At 37.8% G+C, this 18193-nt stretch overlaps 1 protein-coding gene across 4 annotated transcripts in view; it reads right to left on the bottom strand.

Moving 5' to 3' along the window:
- Nucleotides 1–1529: 1529 nt before the first annotated feature.
- LOC128878188 (chloride channel protein 2-like) overlaps nt 1530–18193 on the bottom strand; it is a 184028-nt gene continuing 167364 nt past the window's right edge. For 2 of the 4 annotated variants that reach the window (XM_054126191.1, XM_054126194.1), the window contains 3 exons: nt 10247–10458; nt 2992–3241; nt 1530–2899 (listed from right to left, as the gene is read on the bottom strand). In XM_054126191.1, the coding sequence (XP_053982166.1) occupies nt 2709–2899; nt 2992–3241; nt 10247–10458 (653 nt within the window). In that variant the 3' untranslated portion in view covers nt 1530–2708. Of the gene's footprint in view, nt 2900–2991; nt 3242–4899; nt 6513–10246; nt 10459–18193 lie in introns of those variants that run through there. The other 2 variants (XM_054126193.1, XR_008457353.1) reach the window with 2 other exon arrangements.

The raw sequence follows: 18193 nt of genomic DNA, 5'->3' as shown, positions 1-18193 counted from the left end.
CGCTAATGCAAAACCATTATTTTCCGGTAAGACCGGTCTATTATAAAATTGAGCAAAAACGCGGGAGGTATTAGTCCAGCCTGCCGTATTACTTATCACGTTTAAATCAATCCCTTTTTTCAGTGCATGCGACGTAGATGCATGTCTCGTCGAATGCGCTGAAAAAACCTTTACATCAATATCACTTTTCGCTAGCACAGTCTTGATCCATCTACTGATCGTTTGAGAACCTATTTCTTTATGTGATTTCACAATAGCTATAAACAATCTATCCGAGCATCTTAAATCTTTGGTAACAGCCATATAATATTCAATCACCGATGCCACTCACAGTCTTTTATCATTAGAAAATCTTGGTAAATATAATAGTGGCTGGCAACAATTCCAACCTGATGTTTTTATCACATCTGGTATTCTTATTTCTAAGCCTGCTTCCGTATTTCTAACATTTCTTACTTTAATACTGTAAGAGTATTGTTACACGCGTAGCGTACGAAAACCGGCGCGACGCGTGCAGCGAGCACGTCGCGTCGCGCCGAAAAGAAATGAAGATCGCCGACCGTTGCGTTGGAAGGCATTCGTTTTTCGGACGCGAAACAAAGAGCACGCGGATCAAAGTACTACGACGTTTTTATTTCTTTCCTTACGTCCTGATTACGTTACAATTTTCAGAAGTGGAATAAAGTCTTACGCGCTCACAGTGTGACAATTACGCGGTTTATTTGCTTGGAATATTACGGATTCCACGGTGATAGAACTTTATGTGAATTCACAATTTATGTACGCGTCTTTATGTTCGACGCGCAGTGAACGTCTGCGATTAAACTTACGTACATAGAAAACTCTTACGTTCCATTGACTTTAAGTGATTTACGTTTATGTGTTTGTGATTTTCGTTCAATTTACTTTTATGTGGTTACGAACTAACGTTTCCGTGTTCTGTGCGTTTGAAACTCGAGGTTTAAGTGAAGTTACGCGTCCGACGGTTAAACGGCATAATTAATTCGATTACGAACGATTTTACGCGATCCAGTTACGCAGTGCGATTAAAAAGATATCGAAAATGAACACGTTCTCAGTGGCCACGTTAAAACAAAAGCTGCGTAGTCTGAGCATGTCGGCCACCGGCGTAAATGGCGAGCTCGTGAACCGATTACTGGAAGCGGGAATAGCGGAAGCTGATCTGGTGGAGGACAACTCTCTGGAACAAACCGAGGCCGGACCATCGGCTGAGTTCGAGACGACGCAGTTCGAGGAGACACGGATTGAAATCCTGCATGTTCCACCCGCACAGCCTCAGATCACGGAAAGAGATCTACTGCTTCGCGAAAAAGAACTAGCCGAAAGAGAGGTACGCCTCCTTAGAATAGAGTTGGAAATTATGAGGTTAAGTGATCCAAACGCGGCCGAAAGGTCTTCATCGACTTCATCGGTGACGTGAAGGAAATCGTTAGCGATTACGACGGTTCAGGCAACTGCGACCATTGGAAAAGACAAATGGAGAAGTTTATCCACGTTTACGCCTTAGATGATTATACGGCAAAGTGATTATACGGCTGAAGTGGTACATCGCACAGGCGGACTGCGTAGATTTAAGCTGCACGGAACTACTCGAGAGAATGGGGAAAATGTTTGGACATTGAAAGAGTGGTTTAGAATTACGTGAAGAGTGCGAGAAACGTGTTTGGCAGTCGGGAGAAATATTCGCAGACTATCTCCACGATAAAATTATTTTGGCCGGCAGAGTCTCTTTGCAAGAGCTCGAAATCATCGAATACGCGATACGCGGAATTCCCAATATGAACTTGAGGGATCAAGAGGATGCATCGCTTTCGCTCTACGGATGAAATGATGAGCACAATGGAAAAAAATACCTTTGCCCGCCGAGCCGACGCAACGGAAAACGGCGGAACAAACAGGAGGCTCAACAGAACTTTGGCGAGCGGTTCAACAGAACTTTGGCACCTATGCTCGCGAAGCTCACCGATGAGTCAGGCGGGAAGCACTGGTATCAGACGCTACCAGATATTGAATACGCTTTAAATAACAGCATAAGCGCTTCGACCGGTGAGTTTACGAGCAAACTGCTTTTCGGGGTGGCGCAGCGGGGCAGAGTCATCGACGGGATCCGCGATTATCTCGATACCGTTGCGAACAACGAGCGGGACCTAGAGGGGCTAAGGGACAAAGCAGAGAACAAGATTTCGCGATCGCAACAATATAATAAAGCGTACTACGACAAAAAACATCGTCTGATTAAGTGCGAATTTAGCGTCGGTGATTATGTAATGATCCGGAATTTTGATAGTACGCCCGGAGTAGGGAGAAAACTGTTACCTAAGTCCGAGGACCTTACGAGATAATAAAAAAGTTATGGAACGATCGGTACGTAGTCGCGGATATCGACGAGTTCCAAATATCACAAAAACCGTATCAAGGGACCTGGGAGTCCTCAAACATGCGACCTTGGCGTAAATATTAATGTCCGAGGACGGACATGGTCAGGATTGGCCGAATTTGTAAGAGTATTGTTACACGCGTAGCGTACGAAAACCGGCGCGACGCGTGCAGCGAGCACGTCGCGTCGCGCCGAAAAGAAATGACGATCGCCGACCGTTGCGTTGGAAGGCATTCGTTTTTCGGACGCGAAATAAAGAGCACGCGGATCGAAGTACTACGACGTTTTTATTTCTTTCCTTACGTCCTGATTACGTTACAATACTGGCTAGCGTCTGGGCCCTATGGGCGGTACAAAAGGCTATTAAAGTCACCGTTTTATACGTTAAATCTTGTAAACTTAAACCCGACAAGGGATCTAATGTTCTTAAGTAATTTAAAACAACGGATACACCCCAGGTAAAGTTATACTTTGGTCTTGGTGGCACTATTTTTTCAATACCTTTAAAAAATCGTTTTATTACTAAATCTTCACCACATTTATTACTTGATAATAAGGATACGTATACGTATTTAAAGATGCATAAGACGCACCATTCTTAAATCTATATGTAAGAAACCTTAACAAACTATTCCGCGTAGGTCTATAAAAATCTTCACTTGACAACACGTAGAACTGCCACCACTGTCTCCACGCTGATTCATATTGTTTATATGTGACTGCCGACAAGGATGCCAATAAAATCTCCATTGAGGTATGAAGGACTTTCATGATCTCGAACGCCTTGATGATACTATTCCTGCTATTAAAGACAGGTGATGATATCTTGGGTGACAGCCTGCCCTGCATGACAATAAATTTTTATTGGGTTCGAATATCACTACTTCTGATACTAGTAATTCTAACAGTAACGGATACCAAGGTTGGTTAGGCCAGTTCGGTACTACCATTATTCCCCGTGCTTTATCATTTTTTATGTTTGTTAGAACCTTCAGAATTAAACTGAATGGTGGGAAGGCGTAAAAATTTTAATTCGTCCATTTAACCGTAAACGCATCAATTTTCTCTGCCTTATCATCCAGCAACTAAGAGAAGAATCTACTGCACGTATCATTAAATTTTGATGCAAATAAGTCTACTTCCGGAATTCCAAATTTGTTCATAATCTTATTAAATGCATAACTAGCCTATTCCCATTCAGTATCATTACTTTCGATTCTCGACAGATTATCAGCCACCACATTATCAACAGACGATATATATGAAGCAAATGAGAAATTCTTCTTTTCCTCAGCCCATTTCCAAATCTCTTTTGCCAACTTGTTATATTTGTACAACCGTGTACCACCCATTTTATTTATGTAGGCAGTAGCTGTAGTATTGTCTATTCTTAGTAATATTTGACAATTATTTAACTCCCCGGCCAAACCTAACAGTGCTAACTTAACTGCTAAAAGTTCTCTGAAATTAATCGATAGTAGTTTCTCTCTATCATTCCAGAACCCATAAATTTTATTAACCATCCGTCCATCAGTTGCACCCCAATCACTGTCAGATGCGTCTGTAAAAATTTCAACCGCAAAGTCATTGGTTTTTATAGGATTCACAGCCGTATCCAAATGACTTTCCCACCATTTCAAGTCCGGTAATATAGTCTTTGGGACCCTCATGATCCTTCCATAGTCATTATTATTATTTACTAACACTCTAAATTTTTCCTTTTCTAACAATTTTGTATAAACGAATCCATATTCAATAGCCGAACAGGCTGCAACTAAGGAGCCAATAAGTCGCGCAAATTCCCAAACTGTACAAATTTTAAATCTACAAAAATGCTGAACCAGTCCCTTTAACTTTTCTCTTTTTTCCTGTGTAATTTCAACGAGGTATTTATCCGAGTCTATTACAAATCCTAAATATTTACATCGCATTGACGGAATTAAACTACTTTTGGTGTAATTTATAAGAAAACCTAACTCTTTTAACAACTTCTTTGTCTCCTTCACATTAATCTGACAATTTTTATATGAATCCGCAATACACAGAATATCGTCTAGATATATAACAGAGGAAAACCCTTTTGATCTTAATAATTTTATCACTGGTTTCATAAGTTTTGTAAATATAAAGGGACACGTAGACAAACCATTTGGTAGACACGTAAACTGGTATAATTCGCCATCAAACTCAAATCTCAAGTATTTTCTACTACTTTTTCTTACCGGAACTAAAAAGTATGCATCCTGTAAATCTATGTTACTCATAAAATAACCAGGAAAAACCAAATTAGTAACAGTTTTTATACTTTCCATCTTAAAATGATTACTTATAATAAATTCATTCAACCTTTTCAGATTCAATATAAATCTACATGACCCATTTGCCTTAGGTATTAAAAAATAACTTGATATGAACTGATTTTTAACTGGATGACATTTCTCTATAACTTTCTTTTTCTTTAATAATTCAACTGCTCGTTCATACTTCCTCATTTCACTTACCGAATCAATGCTTACTTTAGGCTTATTCACTTGTATCCCCGTTCTCTCAAATTTCAATTTGTACCCTTTGAGACAGTCCAAGACAACCTTATCGTCGGTGATTTTTTCCCAATTATTATAAAATTTCTTTAATCTCCCTGCAATTCCTACATTTATCTCCTCCCTTCTTGCTCTCTTCGGTTCTGCGCTGCTCTGTCTCTTGGTATGTACCGATTCTGATTCTTTACCCTCGAGTTGTAAGGAAATTGCTTGTTCTTGAAGAACAGTCGTGGCCTTGAATTTGCCGGATGATTTCCTTGGCCCATTCGCAAAAACGCCGGCTTCCTCGTTTGTGAGCCGCTCCAGTTTAAATTATTCACTGGCCTCAATGGTCTAGATGGTCCAGCCTGTTTCATATCCTGCACAATCTTTTCCAACGCTTTCGCTTCTTTTATCCTTTCCTTTAAATTACTCCCAAACAAATATTCATCTGTTTGGGTATTAGTCAGAACCGCCTTCTTATGCCTATCAACGCCTGGTAATATGAAAGCCTTTCTAGCCTCCGTCTGATCGAAGACTAACTGGTTTGCCAGTTTTGCGGCATCATTAATTTTTTCCACAAAATCAATTTTGTCTACACCATCTTTTTCATCTATTACGCTATTGAACATGGGACCTAATATTGCCAAAGTGGACGTTGCCAATTTTTGCCTTTCCACGAAATGTGAATCGCGTTTAACCGAAGATTCCATTAGAATTGCAGCAATTTCTGCATTTAGCTTGGGTGGTTGTAAGTTTCCCGATGCCGGATATTTGGCTATTAATCTTTCTTTTTCTTCGTCCTTTAACCCTTTGAAAAACCAATGAGACCATCTTTTAATAATGTAATTATGCAGTTTTACCTGCTTTGTACAATCTACTGTAGGGTCTGCTCCTAGAGCAGCCAAGCAATCCTCATCCAACTCATCTTCCAAGGTATCCGCCTCTTCCACATTCGGCTTATCAATTACGTTTTCTTTATCACTTCCATTATTAACTTCCTCCATAACTGTATCACTCTCAATCGAGCTTTCCGATGCTATGCTACCTGTAACCAAGAGACAGCGCCATACGTTTAAAACCTGCACATGTGTTGTGCGCGTAAAACAAAAACCCGTCATCCCGTTCGTGCATGCGCTACGTTTTCATTTGAAAGTTTTTCATCTAATATAATTCGAATGTTGCACCGCTCATGTACACGCAATCGAATAACCGATCATTGTCCGGTGCTTAACCGGTAGCTCGTACAGGCGCTTGATGGATATTATAATTTTACACTCACCATCATCAGACATGCTTCCTTCCTTTAATTTCTTCATTTCAGCCTTCAACAACTCCATCTGCTTATGCAGAGCTTCCACATTTATTTCTGGTCTATGTTTTCCCATGGCACAATATTACACTTTTACGTTTGCGAAGTGACCTCCGTCACACAGCGAGAAAGAATGAGCGTCGATGGTTGGCGTGTGCTTCGTGGGCACGGCACATGCCGTCTTTTGTTTTTTCTCTAAAGTCGCTGTGACCAATGTCGGGGAGAGGAGGGAACTACATGTTGTTATATTGAGAACGAGGGCGAAGTATAATTTAAATACATTCGGGTTATACCCGTTATGTGAGACTTGCGATCGAATATTCGGACCAAAACTAATTATTACGAGCCTGGCCCGTGGGGTATTGTTCGGGCCAAATGTAAACATCACATTTTAATCCCAGGCTGTTGGAGCTTAAATCGTAGCTTAAGGGTGCGCAGGAGACAGTGCAGAACTCTGAGTTGACTTCAGCGACAGTTGTGGAAAAAGTAGGAAGCTCCGGGACAAGAACAGATAGATCCTTGTCTCTCCAATGATGCGGTGACAGAGAGGGAGATACAACAAACGGAGGAGAGGCAAAGACAGAATAATGTCAAACATTTGTAATTTTCCAAACAGTTATTTATATTTTATAAAGTGATGAAGCGACCTTTCCGGCTGATTTTTTTCATTCAGAGACAACACACAATATATAACAGACAAAATCTAAGCGCAATAGAAAAAACAAAATGAATGACTAATGAATAAATTACTAACACAAACATAACTGACAACTGTAAAGCGTGTAAACATACGTAGTGGTTTTAAATATAAACATTCATCCAACATTCTCATTGCAGTACATACTCTCTCTGAAGCTGACAAGGGACGTAAAATGGTATTTTAAAAAATATTAATAGGCCGGATACTCAAAATTGGCTGATTGCGTCGTGTTTCATATCATTTTTATCAGAAAAATTTCGCCAATATATTGCATACATTTTCATCAAGATACAACAAAAAAACCATAAAAACTTGGATGAATATTAAGGAACTAATATTAACTACGGTCACGCATATTATCCCTTTGGAGTATCTGCCGGCGGGTGGTCGTAAACGGTCGTTTGCTTTCGAGCATTTCCAAGCATGGAGGTGATGCGGATCGCTCGAATCCACAAAATAACATCAGTTTCACAGGAGTAAGAACATCGTAGATGTTCGCCGCCATGTTAGCAACAGTAAGAACACCCTTGCGAATGTTTTTAGGGTATGTTCTTGTTTCGTGTTCGCGCAGTGTCGACCCGGGGTAAGAATATTTCGGCTTCAGTAGAATGGCAACAGCGCAGCGTAGGGAAAGGATAGACGCTGTTATGCCAGAATGACAACGTCGCAATGTATTGATATTCACGTTAGCAGTCCTCTTCAGTAAGCGCCATCTCAAACCGATTTCCTGAACTAAATTTGGTACGTGACTTGCTCTGCATTATCGTCAAAATGGCGGAACTTGTCTTTGGGAATAATTTCAGGACTTTTCGTTTTTTGTCCTTATATAAGACTATTTGAGGCTAAGTGAGGGCTCATTCGAAAGAGGAAGATTCAGTGTAGCACGCTCTGGTCGTCGTTTGAGCCATAAAACTCTGTTAGTGACCTAAAAATGCTTGGATTCTGCAAATGTATGCCTTTTTTCCGCGTGAATGACAATAAAATACGAAAATGTCGATTTTTTTAAAAACTCGCATCCAATTTCAGGCCCATCTGCAGGGTGAACCAATAACCTCACGTCACCGCCGTTCATGGATTCGGACGCGCGAATGCTTTATTAACAGATCCCCAAAAAATCAGATTTTTTTAATCACGCTTTCGTTGTAAAATCGGCGCAGATTTGAAGGAGTAGTAAGTGGGCCGGTATTCAGAAGTGGAGCGGGGGCCTGCACCCGTAGTTCTTAATATGCGTATCAACTATTCGGTGTAAACTAGGCCATTGTTAAAAAGGGTCTGGACGTCAAAGTTTAACAAGATGTTTTCTGGTAAAATGTGGATGTTCTTGATTTTCTTTATGAAATACGTCGAGTTTCGTAGACGATTGTCTGTATTGCCGATGAAAAACTCAAAGGTGATGATAAGGTAGATACTTCACAAAATTATATGTTAAGAATCCTACTGTACTCACAATTGATCGGATTGCAATATTAGGTGTGTGGATTTTGGCAAATCCGTAAACTCTAGGTCCTTTGCTTTTTTTGGGAGGACGGCATGGTGAATATTATTCAACAGTTTTCCTGTTCTGATGATGAGTACAGTTTCTTTTTTCAATAATTTTGTTTTAGTCCAATATCAATAACAACTTCTATCAGCCTTTATGTACTGTATGTTTCACGCGCAAGACGCGTATCTCAGGCGAATATTGCTTATACCTTCTAGATCCGAAATTTTCCAAAATGTACTCGGTTTCCTACCTGAAGCCAAAGCTAGGAGACAGTGTTAAGAAAAATAGCCTTCTCTTCGTTCCTCGATTCATCAAAGTCGTATAGTTACAGCTTTTATTCAACTACAATCGTATACGTACGTTGTAAGTGTGGGAAGGTGGAACAAATTTTGGACACTTTTTGTGATTAATATATTTAATAATGGATTAGAATATTAAGACATCATTAATGCCACGCGCATGCTTTTTTAACTTGATTTACTCTAACCTCTTTTCCTCACACGCATATCAACCTAACTCACTCTCCATGCATACCAACTTAACTCACTCTCCACGCATACCAAAACCAACTCTCACAGTAAGGACGTTCATTCTTTAGTTTCGTATACTGTTAAAGTTTATAATAAATAACACGGATCTATTGGCAACCAGAAAACTGTGACATGAGCTCAGTGATTAGTAGTTAATCATGATGTGGGCATAGATCTTTAAAAAACTCAAACTACACGAGGCATACCAATATCAGTGTGACCTTTGACCACTGAGGAAACCAGAGATGGGCAAACCCCTAGGTTTCGAATAAATCTGAAGTGTGACGATATGTTTGTCTCATTTCCTCTTTTGAACATTTTCCAGAGAAAGAACGAGACAAACATATCGGCAAACTTCAGATTTATTCGAAGTCTAGGGTTTTGCCCATCTCTGGAGGAAACAACGTAGAATACTGCTGAAATGTCGCAGTACTTTATCCAAAAGACACGGTTTACATCTGAAAGTCTTAGTTAATATAAACTATGGTTATGGACAGATTTTTATCAGTCATAAACAGGAAAAAACAGCAGGTCGGTTAATTAATACGATCGCTGCGAAAGTTAGGTATGAGCACTCGAAAAAGATTTGCTAGGATTACTACTCCGATTTCCTAGTTTTTCTTTTTGACGATGTAATATTAGTTTGAAACCATTTATTCGGTTTATGATTTCTCACTTTTCTTGTCGGCGATTACTAGGAAGATTTTAAATTACGTTATTACGTACGAATGAAAAATCTTGCAAGAGACAAGACCAGTGATTGGAATTTAAATATATGTCTTGATTTGAAACAATTCGATAAGGAATTCATGGAAGTTTTTGAAAATTTGAGTTTTAAAATGGTTTAGTTTAGTAAAGTACCCAGAAATCTAACAACGGGGTGCATCTAAATATTACAAGAGAAGAATGCTCAGTGACAGATTCATGCTTCTTGAGGACTAAAGTTAATTATTATGTGTTTTATCAAAGGCAACTGTTATTATTATGAATAAATATTAATCTTAAAGAAATATTATCTCAAAATATTAAAATACTTAAATTTAGGTGTTTGATTCAAAGTAATTAGAGCGAGCTTGTATTCACTACTAGTCATCAATTCTAAGATAATTCTGTTCTTGCTTCAGAATTGTTTTTTACTACATTTAAAAATTAGGTTAAATGAAACCTAAACTATCATGGAAGCGATCGTATTGACAATTCGAAAGCAAGAAAAATAATAATTACACGGTTGGAGTGTTTGCAGCCATAAACAATAAAGCTCATTGAAGCAAGAAATACGACGAAATGAAAATTTGATGTCTAACCTTAGCGACCAGTGTGCGGAAGGTCAAGTACTCCTTTAAAGCTACACCACGTAGGATGGTCTTCATCTCCGGAATGCCAGATCCTATGCTTTGCGGTGCAACTATGTGCACAAAACCAGCACTGAAGAGGATCAGGCACACTGGTAGTGCCACCCAGGCCAGGTACTGAAGCGCTGGATGATGCGTGAGGTCTTGATAAAGCCATATCCTGGCTAGTGAAAGAAGAACACGGTTAAAGACTCGTTGATTTTATTGTTCGTTACAAAGGCTATTAGAGTTGTGGATTAATAACGCGGAAACTGGGAAAAGAAGGTTTAAATGCAAAGAGTTACCGAGGTCTTGGGACAGATTGAATATTTTTAGAAAAAAAAAAAAACATTAACGAGCAGCTACGCCAGAGGAAGTCCCCTTTCAACAATAAACATTAAATCTATGTATTATACTATGTAGTTACAGTGAAGAATTGCATTAAAGATATCTACAAAGTTAGATATGTGTCCTATGATTTCATATACAGGGTGTTATCGTTTAAATCGGAATGGTTCAATATTTCATGAGAAGCATGAAGTTACCAAAAAGGTAACGAAAGTTATTTGGTTCAAGCGAATTAATTATATGGTATAAATCATTTTGTTGTAAGGAAAGTAAAGAAATTAATTTTTTTTTAGGTGGATTCTTATATATTTTTATATATAATATAATAGCATTTGTTTAAACAAATTTATCGACCTATGATACAAGGTCATTTATTGTAATATAAAGCCTTCAATTGAAGTTTGAAATTAGTAGATTCAACGCAGCCCGCAGGTTAGTTGAACAAGGATAGTAGATAAAACGAACAAAAAAATGCTCTATCCTTCTTCAACCAACTGGCAAACTGCATTCAACAATTTTTGTAAAGACATTTTTTTGAAAACTCCATCTCCCCATGAGATATTTGAACATTCCGATTTAAATGATAAAACTCTGTACATATACAGTGGGTGTAGAATGTATTCGAACACCAATCAATTTCCCAGAAAACTTTTGTGTGAAATTGTAGTTTCTTAACTTCCTTTTTTATAATCAATGATATTTTACATATTCTCGGAAGTCTCTAAGATAGATATAGTCCAAACAACATTTACTAGTTAATATAATTTGTGAAATTAACAAAAGAATGCGAAAAGTGGGTAAAAGTATAGAAGCAATAAGTATTTGTACGATTCTTATGACGAATCTTTTACAGTTGAGTTTGTAACGTAAACACATTAGTTTATTGCTCCGTACGAATTAGAAAACATCGAATTTCCAAGAAAGTACTTTCAAAAATTAAGAAGAATTAAAAAGATTTAAAAATTGAAGAAGATCCCACTTCGAATAACTAATAATTTAGGTAATTTAACGCTTAGAAGAGTTGCAATAATGATAAAATCAAAAGGAAATCCCACGAAGGAAGTATTATATACTTTTAAATTAATGTAAATTTCTTTATTTTTTAATGAAATTTTAAAAATTAAACAGTTGTGCGAATACTTATTGCTTCAACATTTCTATCGATTGATTGTTTTTTCTTGTTAATTTCGCGACTTACATAAATAGCTATTTTTTTTGTACTCTATCTATTCTTCTAGAGATTTCCGAGAATATGTAGAATGTCATTGTTTATAAAAAACAAGTTAATACATTACAATTTTACATAGTTTTTTTGGAAATTGATTGGTGTACGAATACTTTCTACACCCACTGTATGTATGTATAAGCTTTACATTTCCAAGTAAAGATCTGGAATGAACGACAGCACTTCAAGAATATATGCTACTGATTGTAAATGAAATTAAAATAAAACGTTATATAGGAATATGTGTTTGCAGATATTGTTTTTGCCAACTTGTAGCTTATCAAATTTTAGAGTTGACACGACGTACAATTAGATGTACATATGTATATTGGAGGCAAAAATGAGAAAGTAGGAGCTCTGACTGGTATAATTATATAACAATACATAAATTAAGTCATATTATACTATCATTTTTAACATTATTCGATGAACTAATAGATAAGGTTCATGGTTAGTTGACGTTCTAGAAAAAAAAGTAGTATGAATAATAGTACATGTTTATTATGCCATTTAGTAGGCGTACTGAACAAAATAAAAAACAAATTTATGAAGCCAATGTACTACTATAAACTACTATAAAACTATGTACCTAACCGCACTCTACATATGCAGATGATTGTATTCCGTATAGGTACAACGCATGCTAAGTTTTATTAATTTGTATTGTAGAATGAGTGGGTATTATTTTATACAAAAATTGAACCTGTATAGGAATTTATTTTATTCTGCAAATATTATAACATGAACTTTACTTTCATCACTCTTATCTCACCGACAATCATTTCATCGACGTTTAGTGTTCAAGATATGACAGAGACAGAGTCACGATTCGAGCGTAAAGGGTTAATTTCAACAGTTAGCAGTACACGGTGTGAGTCTTCTAACCTTTGAAAATGTTTAATTTAGAGGGGCACATTATATCGTGGGCAACAAAATTGTCTCAAAATCATATTTTTTAAGATTTAAAGGCCATTGGTTTTTCATGAAATGGGACGTGGTATTTTCATTATTGTAATATTATAGGTGATAAAAAGATTTTAAACATGTATAATATATTGACCTTCTGAGAAGTTATTACACATGCCATTAAACTTGTAGACGTTTAATATCATCCAATGTAGGTACAAGAATATAAAACTACAGTTTATGTTCAAATTAAAGACCGTTATTTATTCTCTATACATTTTTATAATCTATTTCTTAAAGAATGTTGCACATTACTTCGAAAACAAGAATAGTAAAAACAATTATATACATTTATTGATTTTATAAGAGTAATTTCTCAGAAAGTCATCTGAAGGTCAATATATTGTTTACATTTATCTTCTTATCAGCTACAATATTGCAATAATGAAAATACACCATTCCATTTAATAAAAAGCCAATGACCTTGAAATCTCGGAAATCATCAACTTGAGACAATTATATTACTTATCATAGTATGTGTCTATTCAAACAAAATATTTTCATCTTGTAATATTTTTACGTATCATCATAAACAATGGAAATGTTCTAGGTAGAAAGTACAGGTGACTCACATTGTACATCAATGCATTTAAAATGTTAAGTATGTGAAATCTAATTACAGGTCAATCTTATTCGACGATCATTTGCAATCAATTCCAATGATAAGGAATAGTGACTTTGAACTCTATACTGCTCACTAAATTCATAAAAAATTTGTATACACATGGCAATACTATTATTTATTATTACTATTACCAAGTTTATAGGATCTTATTCAGGATCAATTTTTCGTCTGGCACCAAAAAGTTCTGTAACATTTTGCAAATTGAACCTTCGTTATTCATTGTCAGATATGAGCAATTTTTGGGATACTCTGTATTTCAGTAAGACAATCGTGCTAGGTGTTTACGACTTCAAACGCGCAATAACTTGAACTGCTTATACCTCAATAACGAAATGTCTAATTGCGAAATGAAAAATGGATTTTTGATGTATAATCGTGCAATGAAGTGATTTTGATAAATGTGATAAACTCGTGTAAATGCAATTATACTGTTTGACACAATGTCAACTGTGTAAATAATATTGTCGCTATTAATCCATGAAATCTATAATCGTTATCATTATGCTCTTTTTAGAGAAAATTTGTCGAACTGTAATTTACACAAAACATGATACCTCGTTGCCGTCATTGTCATTGTCGTTGTCCATATTGGTGTAATGTACATTTAGCATAAACAGGGTGAGCTGCGTAAAGTGTTACAAGCTATTTTCTCGAAAACTATGAGTGATATCGACAAGTTTTTTTTTTTAGTATTATAGGATACAATAGGTTGTTTCAAGTAGTGTGTGAAGCATTGCTGGGAACTCCCCCCCCCCCCCCCCCTAGGGAGGCAGGAAGCATAACGATCCAAATATTTAAATGGAATGCCATATAAATTTTTGTTGTTTGGATAGCCATTTTAGTAATAATGAATATTTATTTGAACAATTTTTTCATATTCTGTATAGTTTTGCAGAAAATCACTAATAACTTTTAGAAGCATTTCCTGTTTAGCTTCAAGTATGTTCACAAACGTGCTCTTGTATAATATGTAACGAAACGTTCGTTACGAAATGTGTGTGAAGTTAGCCCCGCACTTTTCGAATTTTTGATTTTTATAAATTGTGCTACATTGTGCTACGTTTGTACCGTAAACCGCAACTCTGTAAGTCAAAGCGTACTCAAGAAAATAGAACAAAACAAAATTTTTGATAGCCCCGCACTTTTCGAATTTTCAGTTTTTCTTTTTTGTGCCATATTGTGCTATGTTTGTGCTGAATTATGCCGTAAATAAGAGATCGATAACATCAATAACAATTAAGAAAATAAATAAAACCAAAATTATACTAGCCCCGCACTTTTGCCGAAACAAACTTTTTTTTCTATAGAAAAATGCGTACTAACTTGTGCTCCATTGTGCCATTGATAGAAATTCGATATCTCTACTCATTTTGCAGAAGAATACAAAAGGAATAAAAAATTTAATATTCGGACAATTTGCGAAAGGCGACAGATAATCGAATTTCGCAAGTGGTGCTAAATTGTGCTATTTAGAATACACGAGACATATGCGTTAAAAATTCAGATTAGCTCGAGGGTCAATAAAAATTAACAGAAAAAGCTGGTACCGATATCGACAGCGCTTGGGAATTGACCACGCTCTAGACTAAACCATAGACTCATCCGAATCCTTGCCGTCTAAATGTGACGAGCAGTGGTGGACATTCGTGGGATTTTTCCTTCGAGGAATTCCTTTCTGCGTATGCATAAGCTGACGTCACAGCTACATGTCGTCTGCTACCATACATGTATCCGAACCGCCAGAGGATGTGTATTTAAGGGGCCTCTGTGCAATTTTCCCGCGTTTTTAACAGACAAATTAATTACAAGAGTGTTAGTCTTCGTGAGTGTAATATTAGGGAAATTTAAAAAAAAAATAGATAATGAACCGCAGCCTTCCACGTCAGGAATCATCGAGGAAAAGAAGAGGACATTATATTTTGTTCCTTACTGGGATCCAATGGTACCCTAAATTCTAAGTAAGTGTATACAGCAGTGAGGACTGCAGCGTTCGCTCCAATGCGCATGATCAGGAAAAATCCCACGAATGTCCATCACTGGTGACGAGAGCGCTTGATGATTGACCACGCTCTACCACGAACCGACGCACAGTGGTGCGGATGGCCAAAAACCTGGCCAAAATTAGGAGTTTTCGGATCTTTGTGAAACTTGGTATTTTATGGTTATTTGAGCCGCAAATTACGAATCTAGTATCAGAATTTCAAAATTCAAAGTGGCAGATCCAATATGGTCGACATGCATATTAAAAATATTAAATTATTATCAATTTTTTATGCAATAGGATTTCTAGGTTTTTAGGGCAACATAGTTATAATACATTGGCAGAAATAACAATAATAAATTAATGTCAAAGTAAAATTAAGGATAATAAAGTTTGTTTTAATGCCGCGTAAACAGTTTTCTTTTCCTTATAAGCATGGACTTTAAATTTAAATAACTTAAAATGGCGTAAGTTTTCTCAATTGGATATCATACCTGACATGTTACTTTATATCAAGAATCTTGGCAGAACGTGTCACTCGGTGACTATCATCTTTGTTTTCCTTCCGATTCATCGAAAGATAACTAAAATTTATACCATATTGAGAAAGGAATTACAATATTGAATCCAAAGATATTTTACTTTGTTCTTGTGGAAAGTTTATGTTTATAACATCTACTTTAATGGTAAAATGATTTACTTATGAATCTATTGAGGATAAACTTTCTGTGACACAATAAACATGCGCCACTTTTCATGATATCAAGGAGCATGAAATTTCGTCAACTTTGAACCTCTGTATATCAGTAACCGATTACTATTTTTTTAAATTTCAAACGGCATTTAATGCACTCATATGTATACAACACACGCACAATATTGAAAAAAGTGTGTTCGAAACTTCAAAAATTGCATTTTGGCCAGGTTTTTGTCCATCCGGACCACTGTGCGACGTCTCCCTGACTATTCCGTCTAACCGTACTACGAGCGCTTGGGGATTGACCATGTTCTACCCCAAACCGACACCGAGGCAGATCAGATCAAAGACACTCGGGCCTTTCACCAAGCAGCAACCATCGGACAATAATTTTAAACCATCACTGTACATATCCGTTTGGGCTCCAGCGTGGGCTGGAGAATAAACAATTATTTACCAACAAAACAGCATTTGTTCACCGCCTAACAACCATTACCGAGACCTGGCGTACCGACTGAGCCCGGCACTCCCACCGAGTAACAAATACATAACAGTTTCACATTTACTTTGCATTTGCCAGGGTGGACCACCGGTGCAGCTCCCCGGGCCCTTCTTCTTACAGCTATGTGAACTTGGCACCCGACTTTTCAAAAATGAATTTTTTTTTATAGAAAACGATAGTATTTCGTTTGTATCTGATTGTAGCTCCACCAATTAATAATTAAAAAAAATTAAAAAAATGGTCAGCACCCGACATCAAGATTTTTGAAATCGGTTTTTCCCGATTCTTTAGAATTGTTTGTACCCGCCGGAATCGTTTCTTTTTTCGTTTCAATTCGCCGTCTCTGACAATTTTGACATTAACCGAATTGCCACTGGACGTTGAATCAACGTGGACGAACTTCCCGTGTCCACAAGACACATGATTTTACGACCGTTAATCGTGGCCGGTAATAAATACATATTGTTTGTATCTCGCCAATGACTGCATCCTCCAGGCAGCTGTCTGGAATACTAAGTTTTAATGCTCGCAACTTTGATAATTTTTCGAAACAGTAGTTGCCCAATCGTTGTCCGGGGCTCGCCGTGTATGTTGCGGCTTCCAGCGAAGCTTGCTTCCATTCTCGCGAATGGTTTCGCGAACGGTTCCGGGAGCGATTTCGCGAGCAATGCCGCGAGCGGTTCTGCTCTCGATCGCGCGAGTAATCTCGAGAGCGGTCTTGCGCTCGATCGCGCGAGTTACCTCCAGAGCGGTCTTGCGCGCGATCTCGCGAAATCGCTCCCGGAACCGTTCGCGAAACCATTCGCGTAATTGCTCGCGGAATCGCTCGCGAAACTGTTCGCGAGATCGTACTCGCCGTTGGCGACATTCGTCGAACAGTTCCGACTCGGAGAATTTGCGGGACACGGTCAGACAGCTCAAGGAGGAGCTGAGAAACGTGACGTATTATTAAAATATTGCCCGGACCATTCGGTCAAAAAAATACGATGACATCGACGAGCTGTATGCAGCTATGAACGAGATGGGGTCGATGCCACGAGCGACGGCACCGAAAATGATTCCACGGCCGGCGGTACCTGTGTCCGTAGGAATCCTGTGTCAAGCATAGACGTTTACCCGGTAGATGTGACCGAGGCGGATTGGATTTTGTCGGCTCAATTACAAGATGAGCAGTTGTGTCGGGTCCGTAGGATTCTCGCGGAGAATGTGCAGAATGCCAATACTAAGCAGTATTTCTCCAATTACCTATTAAAGGGAGGTAAAATTTATCGACGGCTGGATGACGGACGCGTCGTGGGTTTTCAAATTTGTCGCTTGTGCCACGATGATGCGGGGCACTTAGGATTAGAAAAGACTTTGCGGCGGATCCGCGAGAATTATTGGTTTGCGGAGATGACGGAATTTGTAAAAAAATACATTAGATTCTGTCTGAGTTACGCCTATTATAAAAAGACGGCAGGGAAGAAACAGGGAAAACTCCACCCTATTGAAAAGACTCCGGTGCCCTTTTACACGCTGCATGTCGATCATGTTGGCCCGTTCGAGACGAGTGCCAAAAGGAACAAGTACCTGCTGG

Source organism: Hylaeus volcanicus, chromosome 6 (genome assembly GCF_026283585.1).
Source record: "Hylaeus volcanicus isolate JK05 chromosome 6, UHH_iyHylVolc1.0_haploid, whole genome shotgun sequence".
In the NCBI taxonomy this organism is placed as follows: domain Eukaryota; kingdom Metazoa; phylum Arthropoda; class Insecta; order Hymenoptera; family Colletidae; genus Hylaeus; species Hylaeus volcanicus.
The sequence above is the reverse complement of the archived record's forward strand: the minus strand, read 5'-3'. Positions and strand labels throughout refer to the sequence as shown.